This window comes from Danio rerio, chromosome 23 (genome assembly GCF_049306965.1).
Source record: "Danio rerio strain Tuebingen ecotype United States chromosome 23, GRCz12tu, whole genome shotgun sequence".
In the NCBI taxonomy this organism is placed as follows: domain Eukaryota; kingdom Metazoa; phylum Chordata; class Actinopteri; order Cypriniformes; family Danionidae; genus Danio; species Danio rerio.
The window spans coordinates 4,851,652-4,875,000 of record NC_133198.1 but is presented as its reverse complement, the minus strand read 5'-3'; the positions used below and the strand labels follow the sequence as shown (position 1 = coordinate 4,875,000).

Here is a 23,349-nt window from a genome sequence, read left to right as displayed (position 1 = left end):
TTGTTTCAGGTGTGAACAAGTTTTATGATAACATCCAGGAAATGATTGGATACAAGCCTTGTATATGGTGGAAACTGTGCTGGGTTTTCTTCACCCCTCTCGTTGTTGCTGTAAGTAGCCTACTTTCTTTCTGTTTTTTTTTTCTTTTATGTTATTTATCATAATATGAAGAACATAATACAGTCATATTATGCTATTTTCTTAAAAACATTGAAAACCATCGAATGAAAAACTTTACTGGAATGTAAAGTCTGTGAAGTGCTTGTTCTTGTAGAAGACATTATATGAACGTTTTCCCTGAAATGTTGCTAAAATTCATTTAAATAAATAATATGAAATATTATTGAAATAATATTTCTAATCTAAAATGTGAAAACAAGTGAACTTGCTGGAAACATAGGCCTGACAATTGGTAAATAAAATAATGTTCATGTTGTTTTATATATTATTAACCAAAGTAAAGGTCTGTTATGTCATGTGTATTAACAAAGCCATTTATATGGCGTTCTTTGAATACATTAGAAGGAAAATACCTGTTAATATCAAAATAGTATACAATATTACAGTTTTTCTCAGTGGCTTTGGTGCATTTCTCATAACACTATTTACATTTGCACAACAGTTAATGCATTTCTACAAAAAATTTGTCATTTGCTTATTATACAACTCTTTGCTGTTTATAACATTATCAGTTGCTTATGTCATGTCAGTCAATATTACAGTTTTTCTCAGTCGCTTTAGTGCGTTTCTCACAACACCCGTCCATTTTTGCACAACAGTTAATGCATTTCTCAAAACAATTAGTACAAACTGCAAAACCTAGCTGATAACCTGCAAAAGCGCGTCACATGCTCAAAATGGATAGTTCATTCCTCAAAAGCAAGTATTGATGTCAAAGTGTTAGTGCCATCAAAATGAAAAGTCCAGACAACATTTTTTATGAACAAGATAGTCAAATGGCTTAGTCATGTTTTCACTATGACGTTTACTCTCTACATTTTTTCAATGCAAAAAAAAGTCTGATTTTGGTGACACTTCCTGAAAATGCTCAAGACAGCACTGTATACTATTCGCACAGCCATTTGAACACTACAACAAAGTTAGACATCACTGCATTGAGTGAGTTATCTAAGTACAAGACACTGAATATGTACGTTTCACATTTTTACTGCATTTGCTCTTTGCAATCCTAATTTATTCCCAGCATTGTGCAAAATAATAAACACATCCTTATTTACAACAAACATAAACTCTCTTTAGGAAGAGCTGTGCACAACTGTACACAATATTGCAGTACATATTGGAACTGAGCCTACAACATACACAGGTTCTGTAAATCATTCATCAAATTGTTCAATTTTAAAGACATTTTCAGGAAAATAAAGATTTAAATTTGTTTTATAAAATTTGCTTGACAGATTTTGACAACTAGTTCAACATTTTTGTATGTAAAGACTCAAGTAATGAAATGAGGACTATTAGTTTTATATAGAATGACTATTCAGCATTTACAAGTTTAGTTCATTTTGACTGACATGAGCAGATAATAATGTTATAAACAGCAGAGAGTTGTAGGAAAGCAATTGATGCTTGTCCAAAAGCATTCGCAATTTGTTGAAAAGAATGAGAAACTGCTACTAGGATGTGCACAAATGACTATCAAGGCGACTGAGAAAAACTGTAACTAAGCTTGTGAATGCTGAATAGTCATTCCAGCTAGGTTTCGCAGTTTGTACTAATTGTTTTGAGAAATGCATGTAAATAGTGTTATGAGAAATGTACCAAAGCCACTGAGAAAAGCTGTAATAACCACAAAGTAAGTCTGTTATGGCATATGTATTAACAAAGCCCTTTATACAGTGTTCTTTGAATAAACTATCAGGAAAATACCTGTGAATATTAAAATATACTACATTATACTACATTATTAAGTTGGATGCAGCAATATTAAATTTGTATTTAGATCAATGATCAGTGTTGCTAAGCTCATCAGTTATGAAACTTAGTTTACCTGTAACAGTTCTACTGAAAATGGATTTAATTCGATTTAATACCAATTTACATTTTCCAAAATGAATGTCATTTAATGCAGTTCAATGTAATTTTTGTTCAGTATGAAACTTTTGATGTTTCTCACTTTAAGCCATATTGCAATTGCTACACAGACCTTTAAGACATGTTGAAATCATTAATGAAGACTTTTATTATGTAATTCAATTCAATTTTTTCAATTCAGCTTTATTTGTATAGCGCTTTTACAATGTAGATTGTGTCAAAGCAGCTTCACATAAATGGTCATAGTAACTGGAACAGTGTGGTTCAGGTTTTATGAGATTGTGAATTTGTATGGTCTATCTGATACAAATGAAATAAATGTGACATTTTAAGCCCCAGTGAAAAAAACAAAGTAGTTAACATGTTAGATGACCAGGTTATTCGTTTGTTTGTAGATAGTGTTGATAGTTAATTTGAGATGGCAAATTTTTTGGAGAGATTGTGGAAGATAAATTAAAGCTGAAAATCAAGATTTATTTGTTTGAGATCATGATTTTTGCAAGATTATAAATATAAATAACTTAGCAACAAAAGTAATGTTAAAAAACAAGTCATTTAATAGTGGACCTGACAAAAATTTAATTTGCTGCAACCAATTATTATTATTTTTTAATATATTACTGTTTAATATACAGTAGTCACCAATTGAAGTGTATCAAAAATACACCAGCATATAGCCCAAGCCAACATAAAAAAACATAAAAAAACGTGTTTAATATATTTATATTTTAAATAAACAGTATATAGATACAATTATTACATCCTTTAACTTTATTTTAACCTCATTTTAAATTGCTAATTCAATTACTCACTCATAAAGACTTGTGTATCTATTTTTTTAGAATTTGTCAATGACAAATACATTTTTGGTATTAGCTTGTCACCGTTGAACATTGGCGGAAAATTGTAACTGCTACAACATCCATAAAAAGCGTCACGTTGCTTTCATACTTCTGTGACTACTACTTCTGTGGTAATTATATTGGAGGACTGAATCTCTCTCTCTGTGTCAAATGCATATACAGTCCAAATGCATATACAGTTGAAGTCAGAATTATTAGCCCCCCTGTTTATTTTTTCCAAAATTTCTGTTTAATGGAGAGATTTTGTTCAACACATTTCTAAGCATAATAGTTTTAATAACTCATTTCTAACAACTCATTTATTTTATCTTTGCCATGATGACTGTAAATAATATTAGACTAGATATTTTTCAAGACACTTCTATACAGCTTAAAGTGACATTTGAAGGCTTAACTAGGTTAATAAGGTGAACTAGGCAGGTTAGGGTAATTGGGCAAGTTATTGTATAACGATGGTTTGTTCTGTAGACTATCGAAAAAAAAATAGCTTAAAGGGGCTAATAATTGTGTCCTTAAAATGGTTTTTAAAAAAATAAAAACTGCTTTTATTCGAGCCAAAATAAAACAAATAAGACTTTCTCCAGAAGAACCTCAATGTGAGGTGACAACTTGCATTTAAAGTATGTAGCAGTATTTACAACTCATCTAGTAAAATATTTTCAGTTATCTCATGTTTAGAACAAAGACTATAGAATACACAAGATGAGTCAGTCGTATAGTTTTAGCTTTAGCGAATGAAGCCCCGCCTTCTGGTAAAGGATCTAATCGTTGATCTATACAAACTGGTGATTATCTGGGGGAGGGGCTGTGTTTATACAACAGTTTTTACAACAGTTTATTATTTTTATACAAACCCTCAGCAGACACGTTGCAATCCCAGCAAAATCAATTGTGAAAGAGTGGTAATTTGGTTCTACCACAAGTGTGGTTACCTTTGATTAGATTATTCTCAAGGGACACTAAAGACTTACAGTACTGTCCCAGGAAAATTTGGACATCTGGTCACCTCAGTCGTGTGACTTTTTAGTTGTAGGTTCCAAGACATATTTTAATTCATAAAACAAATAGAAAATAAAATGGCTGATATTAATATGTTCAGATGATATGGTCCTCCTGCATTCCAAATAAACAAATAGGAAAGCCCTCTCCCTGCCAGCAACAATTGCAGCTGTTTCAAGTACAAAATGATATGTGTAACATAAGATGTGCTTAAAATAATAATAATATTAATAATAGTGAAATTACATGTGATTGGTAGAGCTAAAGGTCAGTGAATCACATTACATCATACCTGCCAACACTCCCGTTTTTCCTGGGAGTCTCCAGCATTTCAAACCCATGCCCCACCACCCTCCCATTTTGTTATTTCTCTCAAAAAACTCCCGTAATTTAACCCCCTTCCCGCCTCCCACCCCTACAGTCTATAACACCCCCGAGTCGCCAATTTTGGTTTAGAATCCGATCAGTACATTTACAAACTCAACAGTGCTATTCGGACACCGAACCCCCAAACCACCCCCTGGTCTCCCGGATTTTCAGAGACAAATGTTGGCAGGCATGCATTACAAGATTAATTACCCTCCCTATAAAATTAGCATCAGGGAGACTTCTACAAATGCACATTCATTAACAGACACCAGGCGCAAAAATACAAGAGCTTTCGGTGCTAATTCTTCTCTGTGCATGATTAGTAACTCCTGTTAGTAAATCTGGCCCATAGATATATATCAAGTCTAGCAGTTTGTACTCTAATAGTGATATATTATTGTGAAATTAAGATGAAAGCAACACTATCCTTAAAGTGATCTTTCCTACAGGGTGTGTTCCTCTTCAGCGCGGTGCAAATGGTTCCTCTTACAATGAACAACTATGTGTTCCCTAAATGGGGGCAAGGAGTGGGCTGGCTTATGGCTCTGTCCTCTATGGTTCTTATACCTGGATATATGGGCTACATGTTTCTCAACCTGAAGGGGACATATAAGGAGGTAACTGTTTGCTTTTACATCAGTAGATCTTAAATTGCATATGGTAATTACTAGGGGTTGGAATCTTTATGTACTTCATGTCATGATTCGAGTCCAGATAATTCCTATTGTATATTTCTTTGGCTCTGCAAATACATCTTTCCATTTTAATCAGAATTAGAGTGTGTTTTGTTTATGATTAAAACCTATGTATGATAACACTGTCATCCCCAAAAAATATATATTTATTTTATTAACAAAGTCATATTCAGGGTAAGCAAGCTCTGAATGTAATATTGAAATGCCTGATTACAAAGCAATTATGGCCTGTTTCCACTGACTGGTACACTACCGTACAGGTCACCTTTATTAGGTTTGCGGGTACTAAGGGTCATTCACATATCATATGAGAAGCACTTCTCACAAAACATGCTTTATACACATAAATACTTGTGTTTAAATGTTCATTACTAACCTTTCTATGAACATGATTTGATAATAACTGTAGATTAATGACGGTGCGAAATAGCCTGCTGTAACGTCTGTGATAACATAAAATAAATGAACACATACAGACCCACTTGCAGTCTCCGATATGTTACCAATTACAGAATAACTACACACAGCAGACATTAGGCCTTATTTGGGTTCAAAAACAACACAAAATATAGCCCACAGTCAGAGAAACCTCTCATATGTTGCTGTGTTCACACCAGACGCGAAACGCGCAGATAAATCGCGATATTCGCACGTAAATAGCGGTGTGAACATTTGAGTTTATTCGCTTCATTTGCGTGTCAAATTTACTTCAGAACAGGCACAGACTCGCGTGATGGGCAGGGCTTTTGTCTGCCCGGTGACTCTAGCTTCGTTGCTAAATGGCTAACTTGGATTTTATTTAGAAAATATCTGTGTTTATGTGCTTTATGAAGGCTGAAAAACAGCGTCGATACGTTAAGGGCCGTGTCTGAGTCCACTAGATTTTTACAGAGGTGCATCCAGCTCTGTGAGCTTATAAACTCCTCCAGAAACTGAACCTGGATGACAGAGGCTTTCATCGGTGCTTCTGACTGAGCCAAGCCCAGTTTGATGAACTGGTGTCGGTTGGAGGATTTCCCCCTGGACACCAACAACAGGCGATATGTCATAATCACGCCCCCACAAGAGCAAGCTGAATGTCCGCGAAATGTCCGCTGAAGTTCAGATTTTTGAACTCGAGCGATTCGCGCAAAACGCTCAATTCACACGTATCGCGCATTTCGCGTCATTCGCGCTGCGCCATTCGCACGTATCGCGCCGCAGGATGTCTATTTATGCGTATACATTGACTTAACATGTAAATCACTCATGCTAGATGCGCGTTAGATGTCTGGTGGGAACGCAGCATTAGAGAGTAATTCTGTCATTAAGAGTTCATAATAGTTCAAAAGGCGATGAGAAACATGCCAGTTTGTTCATAAATCAGGTTGCTGAAACAATTTGCTCCTGTTTTTTGTCGGGCTTTTCCTTTATTTTTTTAAGCTTCACTCTCACATTTGTCCTTTTCTTTTCTGAATTTCAAATATAGACGCGATCACAAGCTTCCTTGAGAAGGTGAAATCGCTCGCATTTTTAGACGGCCTCGTAAAATAAAAACAGGACTTTGTTCATTGTTCTTCTTGGCTTTGTGGCTGTACATCAAGACAACAAGAAGGTTTGTTTGAGCTCGGGTTTACTATGACTCGTTATTATATGCATATAGTATTACGGTGTAATGTCTCGGCTGTGTATTTAAAACATGGTGGTTCCTTTGTTTTGTTGTTGTTGTTTTTTTTCTTTACTTCCAAGTTCAGATGAGATCGGGCATTGCCAGGGTGGTATGGCAGTAAGCATGGTGGTTCCTTTGTTTTCATTTTCCTGCTTCTGCGAGTGACATATCTCTGTAAACCAGGGGTCACCAACCCTGTTCCTGGAGAGCTACCTTCCTGCAGATTTTAGTTGCAACCCTGACCAAACACACCTGTTTGTAATTATCAAGTGCTGCTTTAGGTACTATTAATTGGTTCAGGTGTGTTTGATCAGGGTTGGGACTGAATTCTGCAGGAAGGCAGCTCTCATTGAACAGGGTTGGTGACCCCTGCTGTAAACCAATGGCCTTCAGCTGCGCGTCTAGCTCCGCCTTATGGTACTCTTTAGGCCTGTTTGGTACCCTTTGCAAAAGGTTACCAAAAAGTGGTACGGTCTGGTTCCCTTTTAGGTACCTTTTGATAGTGGAAAGCCATAAGATCGTACCGAACCATACAGTATCATACCACTCAGTGTAAACGGGCCATTATAAAGTTCATTATATTTTTTATAATATATAAAATATATAATATATTTAAAAATTATTTTTCTGTTGAATGTCTTTAAAGCCAAAATATTTTGAAATTATATTATAATAGCTTTTAGTTCAGAGCCGCAGTGAGCTAGGTTTAAAACAGCAGTTTTCATTCTCAATCCGTGTATACACAACACAAGAGGCAAATCACATACAGTTCTGCTGTAATCCCATAGTCAGTGTCCATATGACAACTCAAGGTTTTGCTTTGTGGCTTGGAAAGTATTTGAACAATAGACACCAGATGAAAAGCAAAGCACCATGCTACATCTTTAAAATTCTTAAGTTTGCTCATCTTTGACCAAATGAAGCAAATTCGACAGCATTCACGTGTCAGCGCCTTATTACTTTTCAGTTTATTCAAGTTTTATCAGCCACTCCTAGTAATTACCAATGCTAACAAACTTGTTAGCTACTTTATCTGTGCTCACTGGTTCCGGGACCTCGTTTTAGCGAATCAGGATCATGCTGCAGCCTCCAGCTGTGAAGCGTGCCCAGGAGAACGGGCCAGAGCAACAGCAGTCACAGCCACCGATACAAGAGCAGTCACCACAGCAGCCGCAATCACCGCAGCAACCGCAATCACCACTACAACCACAATCACCACAACAACCACAATCGCCAGAACAACCGCAATCACCACAACAGCCACAATCACCGCAACAGCCACAATCACCGCAACAACCGCAGCCACCGGATCAAGCACCTCAGCAACCACAATCACCACCACAACCACTGCAGCCGCAGGTACAGGCTGATAGCTCCTCTCCAACTAATCCTGGCAACGATGCCAATGTTTAAAACCAGTAAAGGTGTACCCCAGCAGAGAGCAATCAAAGATTACCAACACAGAAGACTTCCATCTCTATACAGTAATAGAATCATCTACCTCCAGGGGTCATACATAAATATAAAATGTGAAAAAAAAGAAAAGAAAAAAAAACATATTCACGCAAAACATTTGCATTTGAAAATCTTACATGCACACACCAATCCTGTAAGCTTTCCAAATGCGAAGCAAAGAGTGTCCGTGTTAAAAAAAATGACTATGTATTATGTGAATTTGTCTCTACTAAGGTTATACTGTGAGTTAGATTTAAGGACAGTGCATTGTTTTGCAATGCATAAGCTATTTATGTAAGGTATGTACTGTTTTTTATGTTATGCACTGGGGACCAAGTGGGAATCCGCGAGTATCAAAGAGAAACTGGGTGAGATTATGTTACATCCTGGGTCATTTGGAAATACCAAGGTGTGTCAAGCAAAGCCCTGTGTCTGAAGCACAACTGATGTTTAATCTGTAGCCCTTGGATGAACCATTATATGTTGTTGAACATTTTCGTCGAGAGACTGTAACTGTTTTTTTCTGACATAAAAAAGGGAGAAACCAGTTGTTTGTTTATCAAACAAGCCCTGTGTCTGAAGCACAAATGATTTTTAATCACCTTGGATGACCCATTATATATTTTGTTGACTATTTTTGTTGAGAGAGACTGTTACAATTTTATTTTTTCCGAGATAAAAAAGAAAAAAAAAAAGTACTTGTATGTGATTAAAACATTTTTAGAGTTATTTTTAGAATGCTTTGTACTTTAATGTTGAGACCAAGGACCAAAATCTTAAACTAAAGCAAAAACGAATCTATGCCTGGCAGTGTGTAGTTTGTATAGCACAGGGTACAAAAAAAAAACAGACAATGAGAACACCACAAAACACAGGGTGAATATTTTTGCTGATTATTCTACAGATTACTTATGAGTACTGTCAATTCAGTGTCTTGTTTACATGTCCCCTCAGGAATATCCAAAAAAAAAGAAGGGAAACAAAAACTCTGATATGTCTCTCACTCTGAGTGCATATCAGCTCTTTAAGCCTGTGATTAATGCATTCGCAATTTGCATGACCGTTACACTTCATGTGCCAAAATGTGCTAAAAACAAAACCGATGACCACACACAAACTGGCCACCCAGTAACAATGGTTTACACTACTAGATTGTTCCATGTTTTTTTTTTTTTTTAGATAAAAGAAGATTTCTTAATACTGGAGAACATTTTAAGTAGCATATATATGAAGTGTAAATATGAATGAAGAGTTTTGTTGCTAAACGAGATCTATCCATTTTGAAAAATGTTGGTTATTTGACATTATCATTAAAGACATCAAAAGTCAAAGTTCATTCACAATTTTGTACATTAAACTATTAGTTGAGCTCAGTGAAGGCAGGAACACCATATTTTTAAATCCAGGATATTTTTTATTTAACTTTATGTCCATAAATAGTTCATAAATAAGTCAAAAACCAAGCCAAAATGCTACAGATTTATCGTAAAATTGTCAAACATCTTAAATTGGGTAAAAAAAAATATACATCATAAATTTATGGAATAATATATACAAAGATTGATTAAAAAATAATAAGATTCTGAGTTATATTTGGCCAGAATGTTCACAACATAACATAACTTTTTTTATTATTATTATTATTTTTTTTTTTTTTGCAAAACGCTATATCCACCTTAGGCTATATTCTACTACAGTAATACCATTAAGAAAAGCTAGTGAATCAATGTTTTGTTTGATGAGCAAGATTAAGTTAGTTAGTTGAACGACTTGTAGCTTGTTACAGAAATAGTGAAGGGCGGCTCCTTTACACCGCTGCTGAAAACCAAACCTGTATGATCAGAATGGGCGGAGCTGCAATGTCACAGAGTCCGCGACACAAGCTAGCCTCGCCCTGTCATATTTAATGAATTATTTCACTGAAATAATAATAATAATAATAGCTTATTTATTGGTTGTTGTGAAAAAGCAAAACCGTTTATTTTTCTTCAAAACAACCTGTGCCCTATAGGTTCCCTTATAATAAATCAACAACAACAACAAGAATTAACGTGAGGTTTGAGGCAATAAATATAATCTTCAGATATGCTACTCAGCTACATGTAAGAAATTATTTAAAAAATAATATTACAAAGGACACTTAGAAATGTCGCATTGCAGACAGGTATCTTGTGATGGGGAAGAGTGCAGGAAAAAAGGCGCTCTCTGGCCTTCCTCTTAATTGACATCAGCGGAGACTCGTTCCCTGCTGCATTTGCGTATTGTTGACAGACGCAGAAGTGTTTTATTCTGGTCCACTTTTGTAGCGTTTTTATACATTTTTGTGAAGTTGAAGGCTTCATCTTTTATCGCTAAATCAATGAGCAAACTCGGAGCACTTCACCGGCGGTGACTCTCTTCCCAGGGGATGCTGAGCTCGCGCCACATCCTGAACGTTTTATAACTGTTATATCGCGCTTTGTAAAGAAACTGGTCTGGCAGATATCGCGTTTTGTGAAAAAATACACTTTGTAGTAGGCCTAAAATGTACATTCTTAAATGTTATTAATGGCAATTCACACATAGATTAAGGTACATCTGAACAGTGATTTCCTATAATAAAATTCAAATGTCAATAAATGGCGTTTATCGCGTTTTACAACCAAACTCTTCATATACAGTTTATTTAAAAAGGTATTATCCAACGCAATCTCACGGCAATTTGTAACTTTTTAATTTAGTGGCTAATTCGTATGAATTCGTACAATCTAATTTGTACAATTTATTACTATTCGCTCATCCCCAATGACGGTTGGGTTTATGGGTGGGGTTAGGTGCCACCCCTCCTTTTTAATATCGTACAATTTCGTTCGACAGAATTCATACGAATTAGCCACTAAACTGGCAAAACGTAAAATACTTACGTTTTTTCGTGAGATCAGGCTGGCTTATCTGCCCTTGTTTTCCCAAAAAAGAATGAAAGTACAAAACTTCTCCAATGATAGGGCAACGATGTGGTGACAGTTTGCATCAAAGGCAGCTACACATGAAAAGCATTTGGTCACGTTAATCATGTTTACTAAGAGGAGATGCGTACCTACAAAAAAAATGTGAAATGGCTGTGTCCTGTGAATTTTGTACAAAGTTACTTTACTGCCGTTTTATCTAGAAGTTTATTGTAAAATTGTATTGTGTAAAACCGTGAATGTCTGTACTCCATTCTTTTGTCTAAGTGTTGAAATATTTGAAAAAACAATTGCTGTTTTCTGCAATAATATTTTGATCTCTGAAGCACATATCGTATGGAAATTATGAGTGATGATTACAAAAAGGATTATAAAACAAATAGAGTTTCTGTCTGGTAAGAAATAATATTGTTTTGTATATTTTTAACTGTTATACTGCCGAAAACGATAACATAGAAAATGTATTTAAATGGTGTCATATGTAAAAGCACGATTGTTAAGTAAAATGTATGAATAAACAGAAAATATTCGTAGTCTATAATCTATGCGTTGATTTTGAGTCTCCACAAGAAGCCATTTATTAAGAGCCTGTATTTTTCAATGACAACCTAATTGCTTCTAACGATATCTCTTTAAAATGGTAGGGCAAAGAATACACAACAAATAACTAATGAGCAGTAATTAACTGGGCAGAAATAATGGGCATTCAAAATACAGAGTTCTTAATGAATGGGATGGTATAGCAATGAAACAAGCCATAGACACCAGCTCTTTCTGTGGTATTGTCTTGTTTTGTAGGTTCCCATAGTTCTGCAAGCAATTGTCAAAAAAAAGAACAGTGAGAATACAGAGTGTTTACATTTCAGTAAATGCATTGTTTATGCCAGATGAACAGTTAGCAAGCTTTATAAAAGACAGGATCTTTGATTTCTTGGAATTGGATATCTTAAAACTGTCGTTTTGTTACCAAAAATGTATAAAGTGTGCCTGTGTGTGTGCACTGGTTTGGGTGGTTTACAGGGACATACAATTGTATAACAACATAGGTATGACAAGTTGTGCTCTATTAAGATGCACTGAAAAAAAAATATTCAGAGATGATTCCTTGGATTTACTCAATTTTTTTTTTTTTACGTTAAGTTGTAAAGAATTAATTTGTGTTGAATTTAAGCAAACAAATTAAGTTGAACATTGTTAAACTTAGTTTGTTTGTTTAAATTCAACACAAATAAACTGTTTGCAACAATTCTGAGTGCAACTCTTTTTTTCAGTGTGGTTTACAAGGTTATGCCTTGTGTCCTTGTAATTACAAACACTTAAAATCATACTTATTGGTTTTTTTTCCAACGCAATCTCACGCCAATTCGTAACTTTTTGATTTAGTGGCTCATTCGTATGAATTCGTACAATCTAATTCGAACAATTTAATTCGATTTGCTCATTACCCAATGACGGTTGGGGTTAGGGGTGGGGATGCCACGCCTACTTTTTAAAATCGTACATTTTCGTATGACTGAACTCGTACGAATTAACCACTAAACTGACAAATGTAAAATACTTAGGTTTCCTTGTGAGATCAGGCTGTTTTTTTCACATTTAATATCACCATCGGTTTCCTCTTAGGATTGGGTTTAGGGGTAGTGGTGGTATGGGGCCATAAAATAAGCATTTTTTTACTCTACAAAACACATTACCAATGTAAATCACCAATACCAACATTTGTGTGTGTGAGAAAGAGAGAGAGAAATTAGTTAATTATATATGCACTTGTAATTGTGTTGTTACACAGCGCATCTAAACACAAAAAAGGGGAAAACTCGTTTAAAAAGTCAGATCTCGTTTTCGAAAGTTTGTGTCGTTTGCTAAACTAGCTGTACTGTGCAATGTTGTCTAATCTGTGAAGAATACTTATTTTGAACATATCTATTTAATAGATCTGCTGAAAAAGATTTTGGTAGTTATGTTTTTAGACTTGTTAGATACTTGAAGATGGTTGAAAAGAAGATAGTACATGAATGAAATAAAAGTTCAAATGAACCTTGCATGATTATGTAATTTGTGTGCTTGTCAAAGGCATTTATTGGTAATCTGTTCATACTTCAAATTATAATTTACTGTAGATAAAATGATCAATTGTGGTGTTTAAAACACATATCAGAATATATAAGGAATAACTGACAATGGGCTAATAAATAATTAGAAAATAATGCACACTTGAGGTGGTGTTACACCTTGTGCGTACATTGTTTTCTAATAAGTCAGTGTAGTAAATTATTCTGCCTTATACTTCTGACACCTAAAGCTGTTGTTAGGCTTTTTAAACATTTCAAACAATCCTGTGTGCCCTTATTTTTGATTAGCTGCCGCGTAGCGTACAGTAATTTTAAATAAAAATATATATATTTGAGGTTAACTGTAATGTGGTAGAGACCTGCCTTGATTTAATCTAGTTGTAAATTCCCTTAAAATAATCTGCACTCTTTAGAATATACAGTAAATCAATATTCAGTATTTACTTCTATAGGGCTTTTACAATGTAGATTGTGTCAGATCAGCTTAACATAGAAGTTCTAGTAGATTGAATCTAGAAATGTCACGGCTAAAAGCCAAAACACTGAAGAACAACTCTAACAATGCCCAGCTCCACAAATCTCAAAGCAAGCAACCCACTGACGACAGTGGCGAAGAACAAACTTCACCAATCGATAAAAGTAAAGGGAAAAAATGGAGAAAAACCCAACCCAGGCTCATTCTGAAAACATTTCTGGAGGCCACGAAATACATCCCGGGACGTAAAATCCAATTTTTTAATATCGGTTAAATAATCTGTTAATTTTGTGAATTTCTACAATTGATCAGGTTCAGAGGAGACCAACAGCATGACATTGGAAACTAAGCACGTTTTTTTTTTTAATGATATTGCCTAGCGGTAGCATAAATCATGTAAAAATTCAATCCCTTCCCTTGCTTCCATTCCCATGTACTTTAAGATTTGAGGGATGCAAGGAAAAGATGCAAGGACAGAAGAATTGAATTAAGTGAAATGATATATCCTTTTCAATATATCATTTGATATATCATTTCAAAGTGTAGCCATTTATTTAATACTGTACATCACTGATTTTGCTTATTTACATAGTAAAAGTTTCAACCTCCACAAAACAGGTTTTTGTTTTTTATTTTCCTTATACATTCATTCATTTTCTTGTCGGCTTAGTCCCTTTATTAACCCAGGGTCGCCACAGCGGAATGAACCGCCAACTTATCCAGCAAGTTTTTACGCAGCGGATGCCCTTCCAGCCGCAACCCATCTCTGGGAAACATTCACACACACATACACACACACACACACAATCATACACTACGGACAATTCTACAGACAATTTCCTCAGGAAACCGCCTATCTCCTCGATCCTCACCTCCTCGCAGTGCAGTTGGAGCACAGGTGTCAAACTCAGTTCCAAAAGGGCCGCAGCTCTGCACAGTTTAGTTCCAACCCTAATTAAACACACCTGATCAAACTAATTGAGTCTTTCAGGCTTGTTTGAAACCTACATGTAAGTGTGTTGGAGCAGGGTTGGAACTAAACTGTGCAGGGCTTCGGCCCTCCAGGAATTGAGTTTGACACCCCTGAGTTAGAGGATTGAGATGTCCTGCAAGATGGCTGAGCTCAATCCGTATTCCTGTTCATAGGACAGAGGAGCGAGGAAACAAGGAAGGATATTAAAAAAGCACCCTATGCTTGCGTATGACATGTGCTCCTCTGTTCCTTCCTCCTTGTTTTGCTTTACCATGCCCCCTTGTTATTAGTGTAAGTGACTTCGCCTGGTCTTTGTGTTTTCCTGCCTTCATACTGTGTTGTTTAAATAGAGTTTCTTTCTTTTAATTTGTTTATTCTATTATCAGTCATTTCAGTAAATACATTTTTTAAATTTATTTCACTTTGCTTTTATTATATACTGTTTTTGAGAATATTTACTTTTTAGTTTAGTTGTTTCTTCGTCTTAGTTTTTACTTCTCCTTGTTTTTGTGTGTCTTGTGTCTCATCTTTGTTCCCTAGTCCTGTTCAGCCCTGCTCCTTGTGAGTCCACTGCTGCTGGTCTCCTTTGCGAGGCTGCTACTGGTTGAGAGACAACAAACCTCCATTGACTGCGCCATCTTGAACTCTCCGGCACCACACCACTTGACACTTCCAGTTGGAATGTTTATCGCCTTAACTTGAGAAAGATCAAGTGGTGACCAGTGTTGTGCTAGTTACTGAAAAATAGTAACTAGTTACAGTTAATAGTTATTTTGTTCAAACAGTAACTCAATTACTTTGACGAATACTTACGCCAAAAAGCAAATGCATTACTGCTAAAAGTAGTTTTTGAGTTACTTTTCCAAAGAACATTTTAATGCTCCCATTAATGCCCAGAATATTTACTTTTTAGTTTGGTTGTTTCTTAGTTTCTTAGGGCCCTATCATACACCCGGCGCAGTGTGGCGCAAGGCGCGGCGCAATAGTCTTTTGGTAGTTTCAGCTTGGCGCAAGAGTCGTTTTGAGGCGTTGCGCTACGCTGTTTAAATAGCAAATGCATTAGCGCTCATATGTGCGCCCATAAGCGTTCTGGTCTAAAAAGGAAGGCGTTCTGAGGCACACTGCTGGCGCGTTGCTATTTTGAGAAACTATAGATTCTCATTAGATCAATAGATTTTTCATTAGGCCAAAACTAACCCGGTCTAAACTCCAGCGCAGAGTTACGCCTCGCTTACACACTGCTTAATACACACAAGAGAGCAATAGGCAAATATCTTTACATATGAAAAAAATGTAAATATTAAGGATATATATAGGATATAATAAGAATAGATATAGGATATAAATATAAAGGATTAAAAAATTACAAAACATATTATTTTCTAGCCTATATAAATATGAAAAATCACTGCTTTAATGTCTTCTTCATCTCAGGAGGCTTTTTCAGTTCATTCATAACAATTTGCTTTTGTATAATATTTTTATTATTAGCAGTATTATTTATTATATCCATAGTTATATTTGTTTTATTAAAAACAAGCTTAGATTTGCCCACCTGTCAGGTTTTAGACCATATGGGGCATGGCAGGTGTATTTGGAAATAACTCAGTATTTTGACCACTCTTGGTCATTATTGTTCATTTATTCATTTGCTAGAAATTAGAACTGAATTTAGAAATAGTTTTGAAACAAATCTTTGCGCTTAACAAACAAATTAATTATTTATAGACTAATTGATGTCTGTACGAAAAGGTTTCCCTATCCAAGAGCGAATGTGAAAGTGATCCATTATCTCTCATTGTCACGCAGTAGATGCTCTGTTTAACAGTTTTCTGTTAAAAAACTGTGAACTGTTTGCTAGTGAAATGCTCATTTTTTCCACTTAGACTTACTTTGCGACTCTTGGCACGACGCAGCTGGCTTTTAAAGGTAATGGGAGATGAGACTCTAATTTGTTTATTGTCAAAACACACCTATAACTCATTAAGAAAATAAACTCAACCCTTTTAGACCATGCGCCTTGGCGCAAAGCGGATTTTCCCGTCAGTAAATTAGCAAAAATGGGTTCTGACACGCCCTGAAAGCGTTTGCGCCCTGCGTTTTGCGCTCTGCGCATGGACCGTCAAAATAGAGCCCTTAGTCTTAGTTTTAAGTTCTCCTTGTTTTTGTGTGTCTTGTGTCTCATCTTTGTTCCCTAGTCCCGTTCAGCCCTGCTCCTTGTGAGTCCACGGCTGCTGGTCTCCTCTGCGAGGCTGCTACTGGTTAAGAGACAACAAACCGGAATAAGTTTGGTGATCCCTGCCCTAATCCCTTTGGAGGGTCTCTCTGAATGGATTAGAACATTGAGATGAGCCCTTACAAATTGAATGTAGTCCTTGACACCAAACAACTTCTGTTTTTTTGACAAAACTTTCTATCTGTTAGATGCTGTACAAAAGTAACACACAGCCAAGCCATCACACCTGTAATAAAAGTGAGCTTGCTTTTATGAGATCAAAAAGTTGCAGTCTTTCCTCATATCTGCAATGTTCTCATACAACTGTTGGCTTTTATAATAATTTATTTGATGGCATTGAAAAATATTCAACTCACTGTATATTTCACATGTTGTTTATAAGGGCTCACATCCCATCCTCTTTTGGGGTACATTGTTGTGGGAGAAGGGAGCTGGATTTCATTCCAACAGTCTTGCACACATGGTGATAATGAATGCTGAACTCATAGAGAAAAGTGTTGCTAGGGAGTTGCATAAGTTAGTTATGAAAGGACCCACAAAATCTAAACTTAAAGCAACTCCTGTGGCTGGCAAGGAATGAGTAGAAGTCATTTCTGGTTTTCTTGGCACTCTTAGCAGAGTCTGACCTTGTTCTCATGATCTTAAGCCATGTTTGGCCACCAGACATATGCACTTGCTAAGCTTTTCAAATTTGAGACCCCAGTGTGGTTATGCGGACCTCCTGTAATAATTGCAATAGTCCTGGTGGTGGTTATACAACATTTGAAACCCAAAAGAGGCAACCACCTTATTGACCTTATTCTAAAATGCGGAAGTGCGCCTGTTTTCGCGATTGTCTTAGAACTTCCGATTCAGTCGCCTATGGGAGAAATTACTAGGAATAATAAACGGCAGAAAACGGTCAAACTACTTGCTCTACAAACAAATGTTTGCCTGACTATACAGACCAAGTAGAATAATATAATAAGAAAATATCAAATTGCAACATCAAGCAGCGAAACAAGCAGTTTTTAAATTAAAAAAATGAATGGAAGTGAATGAGACCGGAAGTCTCAAGCCAATAAGATTCAAATGGCAGCGCCCGCTCGACAGCGGAGAATAAGGTGAATATCAGAGCTTATTTTTCCTTTTTCTAAAAAGTTTTACCTCTACGTCAACAGCAGTTGATGGCCATTCCCCAGCATATGCCTTTCGATTTTTGACAAAACCTCATTCTGATGTTGATGCTTACTTTGATATGAATTCATCCACGTTCCTTTCTCTTTCCCAGCTATGTAAACTGTTTAACATTGAAAGATGTGAAGATATTGATATATTGTACCAGTATTGAATATCTTGAAAGATGTAAAGATATTTTTATCTGTCAGTATTAAAAGATTATGTGAAGACTGTGAAAGGAGGGCCACAAAGAAACCTGTGAAAATGCTTCACACAATAGCCTACTTTGCCAAGCTGAGAGTGCCGCATCTCTCCTTTAGAAACTATCCTTGACCCTGGTCAAAATGGACAAAAACAGCAGCAGATTTTAGACTTATTTGGAGACAGTCATCTGCTCTGCTCTCTATACAACACCTGGTACAATGAGATCAGCACCATTGGTAAAATAGCCAACAGGAATATCCTTTAATAGGTTTCAGACCCCAGGGATGACTTCAAGGATTGCAAGGGGTTGACCTCCCTAATTATTTATTCATTGATTCATTTTCTTGTTGGCTTAGTCCCTTTATTAATCTGGGGTCGCCACAGTGGAATGAACCGCCAACTTATCCAGCACATTTTTACACAGCGGATGCCCTTCCAGCCGCAACCAATCTCTGGTAAACATTCACACAAACAAACATACACTACGGACAATTTAGATTACCCAATTCACCTGTACTGCATGTCTTTGGACTGTGGGGGAAACTGGAGCACCCGGAGGAAACCCACGCGAATGCAGGGAGAACATGCAAACTCCACACAGAAACACCAACTGACCCAGCTGAGGCTCAAACCAGTGACCTTGCTTACCAAAGACATGGTATGGGTGAATTGGGTAGGCTAAATTATCCATAGTGAATGAGTGTGTAAGGATGTTTCCCAGCAATGGGTTGCAGCTGGAAGGGCATCCACTGCGTAAAACATATGCTGAATAAGTTGTGATTCATTTCGCCGTGGTGACCCCAGATTAAGAAAGGGACTAAGCCAAAAATAAAATAAAGAATGAAAGTAAGAGCTGTTCAAGCGAATTGCGCTTTCGCTTTATTTTGGCATGAAAGCACCACATTGTAGAAGTCAATTCCCTCTCTCACTCGCTCACTTTCCTTTGGCTCATTCCCTGCTTTGACAGGGGTCACCACAGTGCAATGAACTGGCAATTACTAGCATATTCTTTACTGGCAGATATGCCATATAGTCCCACGCACTACAATCTGTCAATCATTTCATACATATATAATTTTTGCTCTACTTCTTTTATCTACTTAGGGGAATTAAAGTAACGTTTTTGAAGAGGATACATGTGCTTGCGTACTCTAATACAGGGGTGGCCAATCCTGTTCCTGGAGATCTACCTTCCTGCAGATTTCAGTTGCAATCCATATCAAACACACCTGCCTGTAATTATCACATCGTGTTCCGGGGGCTGTTCCAGAAAGCAGGTTATGTGACATACCCGGGTAAGTTTGAGAGTAAGTAGGTGGATAACCTCAACTTTGGTTCCAAAATCGGAGGTAACTTCTGGGTATGTTAAGTAGCCATAGCAACTTACTCTCTGAAGATAACCTGCTCCGGAGCAGGTTATGTTCAGAGAGTAAGTTGCTATGTTTCAGAGTTTGTCTGTTTCAGAGAGTTTACTGAGCATTGCGTGCTCTTTTGATGGGAATATTTATGGATGTGGACACACAGATACAAGTTTTTTTGTTGTGAGAGGCCTATAAGTGCATAGTTTTTTTATTTAGTGCATAGATATTGATTTATAATACAAATATAGTAAAAAAAAAAAAAAAAAAAACTATAAAGCAAATGTTGCTTAACACAATGTTTATTTTTATTATATTTGTATTATAAAATAGAATCATTACTGGGCACTACATTGTTACTTGCTGGAGGACAAAAGATACCCTTTTCTGCCTTATACGATGACACGTACCTGCAGCCTGACCCAGAGGAAATCTCAGTGACCCAAGCAGACAAAACAGATGGAAGAGTGCTAAAGAATATTTAATTAGTCAAAAAACTGTTTAATCAAATAGTTTGGTCTGTTCATTTCTTCATTTCCTGAAATAAAATGAATGATTTTGTACACTGCTTTATACACACACCTTTCAACGTGTAACATATTTTTCATATACATTTCTCACCTTAAGTTGATGCTCATGTGACTTTATCTTTGAAGATGGACCTCTTACAGCTACTTTAGAATTTAAATATGTAGATAAAAGATTTTGTGATCCAAGAGTAATATTCAAATATGGAAAAGTGCAGAAAATTCTTACACTGCTTGTTAGTTGAGGCAGAAGGAACTTCGTCTGCATGCAAAATAAAAAGAACCTAAAGCTATCTGACAACAGTCACGTACAACAGTGACAGAGTGTGTGGTTTAAGTCAAAAACTCAACCACTGAAAAGCCTTTATTATAGGACACAGCAGTTAAACAGGCCTCTTTCTATTAGCTGCATGTCAGAAAGAATATTCTAGTGTTAAATAAAGAGCTCCAGCAATTAAATATTACCTTTTATGATAATGTTTCTGTGTTTAATGACTTTGGACAGAGTTCTAGCTCCAGAAAGATTACAATTTCTATAAGCCTTATTAGTCAATACACTGTGGCCTTAAGAAATTAATGGCAAGAAAAATAAATGCATGAATGGTTACACAACATACTCAAAAAGGATGTTAAAGAGTAGTTTAATTTATCATTACAATAAAATGGAGGGTGGCATGTGTAATTTAATGAACTAATAAATTTTCTTATTATTTAATTTTTATTTTCTTATCTATTTCTTATTCTATATTTCTTTCCTTCGTTGAAGCAGATGTGTAATCTCTGTGTTTAAAACCTCCAGCTTTGCCTCTGTAAAGTGTGTTGCCCTTTTTTTCTCACCGTGACTTTCTATGGTGACTCGTGAATTCGGCGATCTACTGAAAATGCCTTCAGGTGTGTGCCGTGCACGCGCATTAACCCGCGGTTATCTTCAGGAGGTTGATTTAACTAACTCTTGTCACCTGTTTTGGAACCAACATACTCGCGGTAAGCAGGTTTTGGGTAAACCAACCGAGAGTTTAGGTTTTAGCAGATGGTAAGTTAACCCAGCTTTCTGGACTACCCCCCCCCCCCCAATATATATATTATTTTATTTTTTATATTTTTCCCTTTCCTTACTTTTCTACTTCCAGTAAAACACCATACACTTAATTTTGGACATCAAATACTTGCAGATAAGAAAGGGACAAAATGCCATGGGTTTTATTTCTCTCATAATGTCAAAGAAACTGCCATGAGCAAAGGTATTTGAAAATGAAAACAGAGGACATGGTTTAGTGTTCGGTGTAGCATTTTCTTGGTTTGGTGGAGACCCTATTTTTAGTGGAGAAGTGCCCACAGTGAGACTGGAGGAGAGGGCACAGCAAGAGCAAACTACTGATCCATGAGAGTTTGCAGTGAGATACCAGCAGCCTTTCCTACAATAGTTCTCCCTCTCAATCCATGACTAATATAGGACCATATAATCCATGAGTACATTTAATACTGTTATTAAGCTTGCATTAATTTTGGCTCTCTTTTATCAAGATTGCTTACAAGAATTAAACTGATATAAAATATATGTGATTCTTCATTTCTTGATCAGCCTTCTGTTCTGCTCAACCACATTTTTATCATTGCCTCTGTATTGTATGTACAGTATTTATTTGATTCCATTCATCTTTATTTCTATTGTCTTTTTACCGTGTAAAAGCTGCTTAACACACTGAAGTTCAGTTTAGTTCAGTTCAGTGTAATTGAAATGTCAGTGCTGAAAGCCAAAACACTGAAGAGCAACTCCATCGATGTTTAGCTGTACTAGTTTCAAGTCAAGCAAACAGCGGCAACAGTGGGAATAAACAAAATTCACCAAATGACGGAAGTGAAAGCAAAAAAACTTGAGAGAAACCAGGCTCAACTGGATATGAAACATGGGAATGATGGATGTCCATTGTGAAGAGAAGCTGCAAGTCTGAGTAGGTCACCAGCAGGTGTTCAGGATAGCCCATCAGATCAATGTGGAAACTCATCTATCACTGTGGTCATTAGCTGTGTTTCCATCCAAAAATTCGAATAAACTTTATGCGCAAAACTGGATTATCGCATAAAAGTTGTGCGAATGAAGCATCGTTTCCATCCAACGAGTCAAAGCGAACAAAATCGTCACTTCCTGATTAACTGGCGCCAAATATCAACAGTAAAAACTGCATTTGCTGCAGTAGGAGAAGCTGCATCAATCTTTTCTAAATGAATGCGCCTCAGAAGACAATCCTGACAGGCAGTGAGCATGCAGTGGCGTTTGAAGGTGTCAGACGCGGAGCACAGTCGCTCTTGATTCTGGAGGTCATTAATAATATAATAACATTAATACTGAAATGGTAAGGCGTTTTATAATGACCAAAACAACATTTCAGATGTTTTATAATGTGCTCAGCCTGACGTTTTATCCATTTACATACATTTTAAGCATCACATGATCTCTTTCAACAAAATCACATGACCTTTTTTAATGTGCATGCTGGAGTTTGTGCGGTAAAAGTGTTTCCATCGCAGTTTATGCGCATCTTTTCTTATCGAATAAAAAGTTTATCCTACCCAGTTAGGCGCATACGTTTTTTATGCGCATTTTCAAAATTTATGCGCATCATGGCGTCTCCATTAACTGGTTTTTTTATGCGCATTTGTAAAATAACCTCTTTTAGGTTCATTAAAGACCACTCGTGCTGCTGCGTTCTGGAGCAGCTGAAGAGGTTTGATAGAGTTAGCTGGAAGCCCGGCTAGTAGAGAGTTGCAATAGTTCAGTCTGGAGAGAACAAGAGCTTGAACAATGAGTTGAGCTGCATGTTCAGATAGGAAGGGTCGGACCTTTCTGATGTTATAGAGTGCGAATCTGCACGATCGAGCAGTTCTAGAATTGTGGTCATAGAAGTTTAGTTGGTCATCAATCGTTACTCCAAGGCTTTTCGCCATTTTGGATGCAGTAATGGTTGCCTCATCCATCTGGATTAAAAAGTTATGGTGTAGAGTTGGGTTGGCAGAAACTTCAAGCATTTCTGTTTTCGCGAGGTTAAGCTGAAGATGCTGATCTCTCATCCAGTGTGAAATATCTGACAGGCAGGCTGAGATGTGAGCCGGAACCGAGGGATCATCAGGGTAAAAAGAGAGGTATAGCTGGGTATCATCAGCATAGCAGTGGTAGGAAAATCCATGTTTCTGGATGACTGATCCTAAAGAAGTTGTGTAGGTGGAGAAGACAAGTGGTCCGAGAATAGAGCCCTGTGGTACCCCAGTGTTTAGATGCTGTAGGTTGGACACCTCTCCCCTCCAAGACACCCTGAATG

General features: G+C 36.6%; 3 protein-coding genes across 4 annotated transcripts in view; 1 reads left to right on the top strand and 2 right to left on the bottom strand.

The window, feature by feature from the left end:
• slc6a1a (solute carrier family 6 member 1a) overlaps positions 1–8,201 on the top strand; it is a 20,790-nt gene extending 12,589 nt beyond the window's left edge. Inside the window, exons 13-15 of the mRNA NM_001045287.2 lie at positions 10–110; positions 4,736–4,903; positions 7,695–8,201. Coding sequence (NP_001038752.2) covers positions 10–110; positions 4,736–4,903; positions 7,695–8,042 — 617 coding nt within the window. The 3' untranslated portion in view covers positions 8,043–8,201. The remainder of the gene's footprint in view (positions 1–9; positions 111–4,735; positions 4,904–7,694) is intronic.
• Positions 1–23,349, bottom strand: part of zgc:113278 — an 852,580-nt gene that overhangs the window by 203,149 nt on the left and 626,082 nt on the right. The gene's annotated exons all lie outside the window — the stretch shown is intronic.
• The window catches only part of vgll4a (vestigial-like family member 4a), a 74,149-nt gene that overhangs the window by 9,264 nt on the left and 41,536 nt on the right, over positions 1–23,349 (bottom strand). The gene's annotated exons all lie outside the window — the stretch shown is intronic.